This window comes from Sceloporus occidentalis, unplaced genomic scaffold (assembly GCF_023333645.1).
Source record: "Sceloporus occidentalis isolate IW3139 unplaced genomic scaffold, rSceOcc1.0.p SCAF_5, whole genome shotgun sequence".
Lineage (NCBI taxonomy): Eukaryota > Metazoa > Chordata > Lepidosauria > Squamata > Phrynosomatidae > Sceloporus > Sceloporus occidentalis.
Genome location: NW_028316985.1, coordinates 72,305,686 through 72,316,924, shown reverse-complemented (window position 1 = coordinate 72,316,924; position 11,239 = coordinate 72,305,686). Strand labels below are relative to the sequence as shown.

General features: G+C 39.2%; 1 protein-coding gene across 1 annotated transcript; it reads right to left on the bottom strand.

Annotated features, from left to right (window-relative positions):
* Positions 1-3,790: 3,790 nt before the first annotated feature.
* Positions 3,791-10,743, bottom strand: LOC149312321 (hyaluronidase-4-like). Its single transcript, XM_089527193.1, has 3 exons — positions 9,775-10,743; positions 6,329-6,418; positions 3,791-4,478 (listed from the first exon to the last, which is right to left on the bottom strand). The coding sequence occupies exons 1-3, from the start codon at positions 10,741-10,743 to the stop codon at positions 4,083-4,085; spliced, it is 1,455 nt and encodes a 484-aa protein (XP_089383319.1). The 3' UTR covers positions 3,791-4,082.
* Positions 10,744-11,239: the final 496 nt, after the last annotated feature.

Genomic DNA, 11,239 nt, shown 5'->3' with positions numbered 1-11,239 from the left:
ATCTCAAGTAGATGCGATGGCTAGGAGTGCTTGGTACCAGCTGCGGCTGATATACCAACTGTGTCCCTACCTGGACAAAAAGTACCTTGAAACAGTGGTACATGCACTGGTAATCTCTCGTTTAGATTTCTTTAATGCGCTCTACATGGGGCTAACTTTGTACCAAGTTTGGAAGCTTCAATTAGTCCAAAACGCAGCAGCCAGATTGGTCACTGGAACCTCCAGGTTAGACCACATAACACCTGTATTAAAATCTTTACACTGGCTGCCAATTAGCTTCCGGGTGCAGTACAAAGTGTTGGTTATTACCTTTAAAGCCCTACATGGCTTGGGCCTGAGTTACTTGAGGGAACGCCTCTTCCTACACAATCTGCCCCACACTCTCAGAACAACTGGGAAGAATTTACTAGATCACACAAAAGTTAGACTAGTAACTACTTCCCAAAGAGCATACACAGCTATGACTCCTATGCTTTGGAACAACCTTCTGGAAGAGATTCGACTGATTCTGAACTTAGATGTCTTTAAGAAGGCACTAAAAACCTATCTCTTCCAGCAAGCATACTCTGCTGATCCTCTATAAAGATCTGAAGAAAACTTCACCTCACAACCCTATAGAGATTTAAGATAACTTTATCGCAGGATGTGATGAGATTTTAACATTGTACTGTAATGTTTTTAGATACCACACTGTTTTAAATTGTGATTTAGATAATTGTTGTTGAAATTATTGTTGTATGGAATGTATCAAAGGCCTGTTACAGACTGCCAAAATAAAGCTGCTTCGGGTCTCTTTGGAGGTATGCTATTTTAATGATGCATGCATCCTAAGAATCCGGAAGCTGCACCAAAGCTGCACTCCAGTGCTTAGGAATGGCGTGTGGCTTTGGCACGACCTCTGGACCCAAGCATCATTTAAATAGCATACCTCCAAAGAGACCCGAAGCAGCTTTATTTTGGCAGTCTGTAACAGGCCATAGAATCATAGAATCGTAGAGTTGGAAGAGACCACTAGGGCCATTCAGTCCAACCCCCTGCCATGCAGGAAATCCAAATCAAAGCATCCCTGACAGATGGCCATCCAGCCTCTGTTTAAAGACCTCCAAGGAAGGAGACTCTATCACCCTCCGAGGGAGTGCATTCCACTGTCGAACAGCCCTTACTGTCAGGCCTTACTGTATCAGTTGTAATACCGCTTTGATCCATCGGGAGAGGCAGGAAAATACAAATAAAACTTATTTTATTATTATTATTATTCCTTTTCGTTTTTCATACACACACACCTTCCTCTCCTCCAATTACCTTGAGAGAGCTTTACATTCACAATATTTGATTTTCACAGCAACCCTGTGAAGCAGTCCAGGCTGAAATAGGCAGAGACTGACCCAAATAGTCATGTGAGTTAATGGCTCAGTGAGGACTTGATCCTGAATTTCCCAAAACCTTGTCCAGCACTCTAGCCATTATATTATATTGGCTTTCAGTGACAAATCAAATCTCTACTTAGTGTTGAATATTTCATTATCATTTTAGCAATTGGTGTCCAGAAACTATTTGTGTCATTATTTGCTTTTTAAAAATTTACTCAGTAATGTATTCATGTAATAAATATTTTATTTACCACAGTGATTGTACTTACAGCATTAATCAAATACTCTAGGTGACATACAACCCAAATGTATAATTGTCACATCACAATTAAGCTTTAACTAATTAATCTACCAATTGGATTGACTGCAGATTGCAACCTTCATAATTTACGGAGGTTGCATAAACTAAATGGCTTCACCTCATCCACAGATCTGGAAATAATCCAAATTATTTTTGTTATGCCATAAAGCCATTCATATTTCCCCTTCTTATTAAATCAATTTTTTATTTCACAGTTAATAAGAATCTTTCCAATAGTACAGAGTCAGGACAAAATATATATCACAGTAAGAAAAAGTGCCAAAAGACAATGTGATATTATCCAAATGTTTTAGGGTTGATCATACATTTTGCTGTATTAATCTACAAATCTTTATCATGATTATTCTTTCTCTGTCCCTGAAAACCCCAATCCATACTGTTCATCAAGACCCCAGCTCTCTAGAAAGATTTTGCAGAGAGGAATGTGGTTAAAGGGAAAAGGATGGGAAACTTTCTCGATGTAAAATTCCTTGGGGCTGCAATCCTATACAATTTGTTTGGGAATGAGTCCTACTGAGCTCAAAGGGGTTCCTTTTGACTAAAAACATATAGGAGTATGAGTATATCTGCAGTACACCATTGCATCAGTTTGATAGCATTTTAATTGCCATTTTAAAAAAAAGTAACCGCATCATCATGGCTCTCCTATTAAAACTTGCCTGTGGAGTTTGGTGAGGTACAGAGAATTCTGGACTGCTGTAATTACAGGAATGAACCAGACCTCTCCAGCAGAGTATTTAAGTACCTAAACAAAACCATGGAGCTGTGATAATTAAGTTGGCATCAAACTACTAGTACATACCACCATGAAAATTAACTTAGATGAAAAGCCAATGTACCGATTGAATGTAAATCTCTCCACATCAAATACCAACTGTGAAAAGATTTGGACTGAAGCCATTTAGAGATAGGATCACTCAGAACCGCCACACCCAAAACATCAATTGGAAAGCTATCCTATATATTACACCAGGCCCTTCTGAAATCACTTCACACAGGAGAATATATTTCCATATGTATTGTCATATGTATAAAAATAGAGATTTATTTGTTATGTTGATCCCATGGGAAGCGGCATTTCTCTGACACTAGCATATGCTACTGATGGTATTGTGGAGTCCCTCCATATGATGACTTACAGGTCCGAACAGACAGGCCAAAATAAAGCTGTTTTGGGTCACTTTGGAAGTATGTGTTTAAATGATGCATGTGTCTTAAGAGGCCAGAAGCTGCACCAAAGCCACACTCCAGTCCTAAGGACTAGAGTGCAGCTTTGGCGCAGCTTCTGGCCTCTTAAGGTGTGTGTGTGTCATTTAAACATCATACCTCCAAAGTGCAGCTTTATTTTGGCCTGTCTGTTCAGGCCCTTACATCACTATTACTTACATCACATACTGCCACAAGGGAAACAACTCTAGAGTCCACCCATAGTTTTCATCTTCCACCTGGCTGGTGTAACATGTAGCCAGGATCTGATATAGAGAGCAGGAGAATAAAATTATTCTCTAACATTCAATGCAATCTTGACCTGTCTTCTGCCCTGCAGTGGCAGCTGGTGACTTCTATGTCAGTGGAGTAGTGAAACTAGTCTGGGTTTCAGTTCAAATTTTGAAGAAGCTATCCAAGTGAACCAATATGACGGATAGGTTTTGGCAGCCATCCTTTAAAGTCCAGTCTAAAAGCCTGAAACTGATTCACCATCTCACAGAAACAGGATTACCAGAGGCCACTGAGGTCAAGACATGTCAGCCTCTTCAAAGCCACCAATGCTAGGACATCAACCTTTGACAAGTTCTCTTGATTAGAGCCCATGTCATTGCCCATGATCAAGTTGTTGTTGTTTTTCACCCCAGCAAACATTTAAGAGCAAATATAAATAAATATGACAAGATCCAGCATATATATCTTATACAGTCATTCTCTCTGAAATGGGGCAGTGGCTTGATTTGGCTGCAATATGTGAAGTAAAGGTGGGCACTATGTGTAGTGTGGACTGTTTCTTCCTATATGAACCTATCTGCACTTTGAGATCCTTGCAAGGAGGCATTTCTCTGTATCTCATCACCTTCATAGGCATGTTTGGTGGGAATACAGGAAAGGGCCTTCTCTAAAGCTGCTCTCACCTTGTGGACCCCCTCCCCCCAGCAGCAAAATTAGGATGCTCCCTTCCTTGCTGTCTTTTCAGTGGCAGTTAGTACCTTTATTTCAGCAGGCATTCTTGAAATCATCCTATTAACTTTTCGTAGACATTGCTTGTTGTGAGCTAGACTTTGCCCATAGCTCACTTACTGTTGTTTTGGCATGCTACATGGAAATGAGAAAGCATGGTTATCATTTTTGTTTCCTCTGCTATCAGTTCAGTTTGATTTTCAAAATGGATGTCTCCCAAATTAAAAAAAGATTAAGGAAACCAAGTTGATAATAACTACTATTCCAGGTGAGATTATGTTTGTAGGTAGTCCAGGATGTCCACCTACAGTCTTAATTTCCTTGCAATCTGCTCCTTCAAACCCTTGATAACAATGGCAGGTGAATTTCTCTGCCATTATTTGAAGGTCGGCAGGTGAAGCTTTTCCTGTCACAGTAAATCCCTGGTCTTCTGAGGTTTCTATCTGAAAGTTGTGAGGATTTAAATGAAGGTAGTCTAAGGCTTTCCAGTTCCTTCGTATGCACCTCCCATTGTTCTGACAAAGATGCCAGCTGCATACCTCTGCTGCTTTGGTTACATTGATGATGTAGACACCTAACTCAGAAGCAATGAATTGCTTCACCTTTGTGCAGTTGATCTAGAAACAAGAATGAAAATGAAGCATTACAAATCATGTGAAATCATTGCCAGTGCTATCTCTATTACAGTGTAGTAAAATGAAACTTAGACAGTGTTACACTCCCTCCCCCCCCCCCCACACACACAAAAAAAAATCCTCAGAAGAATGATTCAAAATAAATATTTCGGCTTTAAAAAACTGTAGATTTTGCAGTATCAGATCTTGAAGTTTCTTCTACCAATTTAAGTCGGTAAATGGAAGACCTTCTATAGCAGAAGATGAATTAAAAATTGATTTTGGCAGATGAGGCATATCATGCAAGGGTAAGAAAGTTGAATATAGCAGGATTCTGCCTATTAGGCAACCTCTAATGTTTCAGATGCCTGAAATGTGCATAACATAAAACCACAAGGAGGAAAACATAAAAGAAAATGGTGCCTTGTCATAAATAGACGGCAGGGTATGGTAATTTGAATGTTGGACTAAAATTATGGGAGACTAGAGTTCAAATCCCTGCTTAGCCATGGAAGCCCACTGGATAATCTTGGGCAAGTTATACTCTCTCAGCCCTAGAGGAAGACAATGGCAAACACCTGAATAAATCAGTAAAGAAATTATGCAGTGGAAACATTGTACAATAGGTGCATTCTATCAGTATTTGCAGGTTCGGGATCTCTGAGAAAGTAGTAAAGAAAAGGCTTTGCAGAATAGGCCTGTAGAGAAATGGCTGTTGAGTAGAGAAAGTAGAATAGGTGGCTGATCTGAAGAAGCTAACCAAATGACCAAACACACATTGTTCTAAATTCCATTGATGCTGCTAGTTCTCTCTTTTACCCACATAGAAAAGTGGGGGGCACAGCATTGCCAGCTAAAGTTGCCAAGAATGACTGTGTTTTCCTAGGTCTCCAGACAAGAAGACAAATTGCAGACTTCAGAACTCATAACCCTTCTTTTTGTACAAGTTCTTGTAGCAGTCATGTAGAGCCTACCAAAAAGACTGCCCAGTGGCTTGTGGTGAGCCTTCCACAAGCCTGAACAGCTGTATATGGCCTAGGAAAACTCCTAGGTGCTATAGGTAAGGAATGTGGCATCAAGATCCATAGAATGAATGGCACCAATTGCTGCAGATACTGAGGACATTTTGTCAAATCCCAGCATAGCTAAGTAAGGGGTTCTGGAAAGTGCAGCTCAACAGCAGGTGGAGGGCCAAGTGATTGAGTCTTCCTTACACAAAGTGCTTGGAGCCAGAAGTGTTTGGGATTTTGGAATTTTTGCATATGCATAGAGAGATGTTTTGGAGATGGGACCCAAGTCTAAATATGAAATGTTTATGTTTCATATTCATCTTATACAAATAGCCTTAAAGTAATTTTATATACAATATATGTAAAACTGTGTGTGAAACAAAGTTTGTGTACACTAACCATCAAAAAGCAAAGGTGTCACTATGCCAACTACCCATGCAGTCAATTTTGGATTTTGGAATATTTTGGCTTTTAGAATTCTGGATAAGTAACTCAACCTGTAGATATTTTGTTTTATTTTATTAAAAGATAATCAAGTCTCCCCCCCCCTCACTCCAGGACATAAGAATCTATTGATCCTACAATAATTGTTATTCAGATCACAAATCCAAATCCCTTGAATCAATCACTGTCTGGTCTTGTCCTATTGGTGACCTGCATGAATACTGTGGACCTTGCCATGAGGAATTAATATGTTATGATCTTGATAGGCTAGCTGAGCATGAGTTGTCAGATAGTCTTCTGCTCAAAATCTAAGCAAAGTAAAACTGAATAGCATACAGTAGAAATTCTGTCTGCTGCATTAAACAATATCCTTGAGTTAAAATCAAGGCATTGGCTTACCTCGGATGAAGTTAAATTCATGTCTCCCCAAATAACAATTCCTGCAGCTCCCAGGGCAGCACTTTCTCCAATAGTGCTAACAAGATCTTGCTACATTGGAAACAAGGGAAAGCTTTATTAGTCTATCTATAGCAGTTCTTCCAGTACTTATCGTTCGAAAGAAGAATAAGTAGCTGGTTAAAACCTTATAGGATGGGCTGTATAGAATTTACACTGGAAGAACTAGACTGTAAGTAAACATGGTTAAGTATCCTAAATACAGTTTTGCCTTTTTTTTTTATTCTTTTACATTATTCAATGTTTTACGTCAATAAAGTCTGTATCACTAACATTTTCTTATTTCAGTCTCAGTGTGCTGATTTGATAGTCATGGGGAAGCTCTTCAAAGATTTCCTTTGGTGAACCCAGAATAGTTTTGATCTTCAAAATACAGATTTTCAACATTTTATTAATTTGTTTGTTTTATATTCCACCTTTCTCCTGGTGTGGGATCCAAGATGACTTACAAATGCTAAGGAAAAGCTTAAAAAATAGATACTGAAGTGTTAAAATACAATTAAACAAGTTATTGAATTAAAACATCATGAAATTTTAAAAAGTGTACAATCATTTAAAAACCTAACAATAAAGAACAAATGTTATAAAAATGTCTCCCTATGACCAATTAATAATTAAAAGCCTCTTGGAAGGAATGTTGGACATTGTTGGTGAAAGGAGAACAAAAAGGAGCCTAGCCTAGCCTGGCCTTCAATAGAAGGGAATTCCATAGGCTAGGAGCAGCCATCAAGAAGGCTCTCTCCTATGTCTTTTCCAGATGGGTGACACTGAAAGGAAGATCCTCTAAACAACCCAATACCCTGGAATATCAATTTAGGGAGACAAAAACCAGACAGTTTGGACCTAAGCCAGATAGGGCTTTACAGGTCAAAACCAGCTCTTTGAATCATGTCCAGAAAAAAAACTGATAGCCAGTGAAGCTATCTCAACAAAAGATTTATATCCTCTCTGTAACTAGCCCATTCAGCATCCAGGTGGCAACATTTTGAACCGGCTGAACTTTTCCAAACAGTTTCCAAAGGCAGCACCACATTACAGTAGTTCAAATGGGATGTAATCAAGGCATGTGTCACCATAGCCAGATCTGACATCTCCAGAAATGATGCAACTGACACACTAGTGCTAACATATTCCTGGCCACCAGTGAAACTGGGGAATCAAGGCTCAAAGCTGAAAACATCCAAGCTGAAAACCAAGGTTTCAGGGAAATATAACCTCATCTAGCACAGACTGATTTTTTTTCCTTAATGTACTGTTTAACCCTATTCCTTGACCTACCCAGGATCACCTCTGGATTAAAATTCTATTTTTGATGGGTTTTTCAGACTATGTGGCCATGTTCTAGAAGAGTTTATTCCTGATGTTTCACCAACATCTGTGGCTGGCATCTTCAGAGAATATTAGCATTGAAGAGAGCTGGATATATCCAACATTCTCTGAAAATGCCAACCACAAATGCTGGAAAAACATCAGGAATAAAATGTTCTAGAATCATGGCTACATAGCCTGAAAAACCCACAAAAAACTATGGATGCCGGCCATGAAAGCCTTCGACTTCACAAAATTCTATTTGTTTGCCTTGAAACTCTCCATTATTGACAACAAACACTGGTTCAGTAATGAAGCAATTTCCTTGGGATATATAGATAAGAGAGAGTGTGTTGAATGTCATCAGCATGTTGAACTCCCAAACTCTAGATAACCTCTCCAAGAATTTCCCTGCATATGTTGAACAGTGTGTGGGACAAAACTGAACCCTAAGGGATGCCACAAGCATCACAAGCATCAAACAGGAATCCCCCAACATTGCCTTCTGCATTTGTCCCTCCAAGAAGGACCAGAACCACTGTAAAAGAGTACCCCCAGTCCCATCCCAAAGTGGCGATCCAGAAAGATACCATTTAAAAGAACCAAGGAAAGAATCCATATACGTATTATCTAACAAAGATTCATATAGAATGTTTTACCAGGCTGTGCCACTCGAGTTGTAAAACTTGGATAGTTACAAACTGGATGGATTCTTTGACACCCTTAGTTTGTTTTATCAGTCTATATAATTTATATTTTATACTCTAAAATAACGTTTCCCATCCAGAGCTGGAAAATTATTTTTCAGAAGATTTGATATAATGACATGCTGCATTACCGTCAATCAGCATACCACATTGCTCATTTACGGATTTCAACATACAATGTATTAATTATTCTACAAAATAACTTTCCAAGGTCTGCCAATACATCTTGGGATCTTTTGTGGAAGGAGAAAGTCTCAGGACAGAAAGCAGCACACAAAATGTGGCCCCCATTCTAGGTGATCTCAAATACAGTGAAAAAAATTAAGGAGTCCGGAGGGTCTCATGGAGGCTACAGAGGGATTTAAAGGGCCACAATTTAGAGACCTATGGGCCACATACATCCCACCCCTGCTTTACACACTCTAGAGAAGATGATCACAATATTAAAGCCTTCAACACTTAGCTGATAACTGTTGCTTATATGATACAGTGAGCCCTTGGAATCCACTGAGGTTTGGTACCAGGGCACCCCATGGATTCCAAAATCTGTGGGTGCTCACATCTCATTATATACAATGGCACAGTAACATGGTGTCCTTTATATACAATGGCAAAATCAAAGTTATACTTATATATTTTATAAATTTATATATATTTAAAATATTTTTCAAGCCATAGATGGTTGAATCTATGGATATGGAGGGCTCGCTGTACTGTTAGTCCAGTAAGACTAACTGTCATTTTCTGGCCTTAGAGGGAGCGAAAGGACAGGCCCAAAGCCATCGGGCCTGAAGAGGAAGAGTTCTGCCCTCCCTCCTTCCAACTGTCATCTTCTGGCCTGGGAGGGAGTGAAAGGACAGGCCCAACACCATCGGGCCCGGCCTCGATTAAGGAAAAGACCCCTCCCTCCAGTCCATCTGCCTTGGTCCAGGCCTCAGAGGGAGAGAAGAATGCTGGACTTGATCCCCCCCCCCCCCCCAACCATTCCCTTCTCCTTTTGTGTCGATTGTAAGCCTGAGGGCAGGGAACCGTCTATTATCCCCTCTGTTGTAAGCCGCCCAGATTCCCAGTGATTGGGCGGCATATAAATAAATCCTATTATTATTATTATTATTACTCTAAATGTATGAGATTGCCCTGTAAGGCCCTATGTAAAATGTTAAATAACATTCAGCATTTATATATTGATTACTCTGAATATTCAAAGCTGATCAGAGATGTAATCTGAAAAATCATTATACAAAGTTTAAATCCATCTAGTGAATCTCAGCTGATGTAAAATGTAATCTTGTTCTCCCTGCTTCAGAGCTCATTTACCTTAATTACTACACTTGCTCTAAAATAGCAGTTGCTGCTATTCCGCATATAGCTTACCGTGGAAAGAAATAGCAAAGGTTCATCTCTATAATCTAGTCGAGTATATACAAATACTGGGAGAGCATAATCATGTGATGTCATGAAAGAAATCCTCATAGATTCATTCACTCTAAACTGTGAAAAGCGTAATATGTTTTCACTATTTCCAAGGGATTTCTTGATGCCAATGGAAGGATACAGAGCTGCACTGCTGTTCCACAGCCATGATAATTCATTGTTCCGCAAAACTTCATTTTCTGGACAAGAGCCAGTGTAGTTCTGGTCATGGAAATTATAATTGTGGCAGTCAGGATATAAGTAGTATCCCCAGAGGCCCTTTGGTCTACTATTAATTCCCAGCTCAATTGTCTCCTTCATGAAAGCTTTAGCACATTGTTCAAAAGAGAATTTGGCTAAATGTTCAAGAGCATGTGTTGAAATGTTCTCTTGCATTTCGGAAATTAGTTTCCTTGACTGTCTCCTATAAATATCTTTTGTGCTCCAGTTGCGCTCCCATTGTGGCCTCCAGTGTTCCCAGTCTATGACTGCTAATCCTGTGAAATCTTTATCAGGAATGTAGTAATTAATGTCTTGACTAGCTTTTTCCAGATGTGCTTGTAAGCTGAAATTCTGAGGTAGGCCGCCATTGACTGGGACTTCCTTTGAGGTATACCATGGGTAATATCCCAGCCTGTTGACATAAAATATAGTCACATTCTGTCCTCTTGCTTTGGCAAATGGGCTCCCAATCACATGGAACATTTTCAGGTTTATTGTCACATTATATCTGATTGAGCAGTGATCTGTTGGTGCATTCCAGGCTGCTATAAAAGGCTTCCTTCGGAACACAGGGAACTGAGCTGGCTTCTTGGCAAAAGTAGAACTCCATAAACAGGTAATCTGTAGCCAAAATGTAAAGTGGGCCTGCTGAGTGACAGAAAACAATATTTGAATTTTCAAAAGAACATTCTTGATAGCAAAATCCATTGCAAACATGTATTTTAATTTCACTAGGTCTTCAAGGAAAAGCGCAACAACAACAACAATGGTTGCTGCTGTTATTATTCACAGAATATTAAAATATGGGGGCAAAATATGGCTATCAAGTTCATGAGCCCCCTAAGGATATGTTTGGTTCCTTTAGTTGCAGTTAGAATCCAGAAAATACAGGTAGGGCTAAACCTTAATAAAGTAGCTGTGTTCTTAGGTATTATTTTTTAAAAAGAAAATCTGGTACCAGAGGCAGAAATAATATGGAAAGCATAGACATAGGTTTCCACACCCAAAAAGAATAACTTTCCACATTTTCCAGCAAATTTTTTATTCAAAACCAGTGATAGGAACGCATGGAAAGAAAAAACCAAGTCAACTAAGTTTTTCATATTCTTCCAAAATGCATTCAGATGTAACTTCTTTCACCAGCCTTTCTTTTGCTTATGATTTCTGTTTTGATGGACAAACCTATAGATCTACGTTTTTGTTT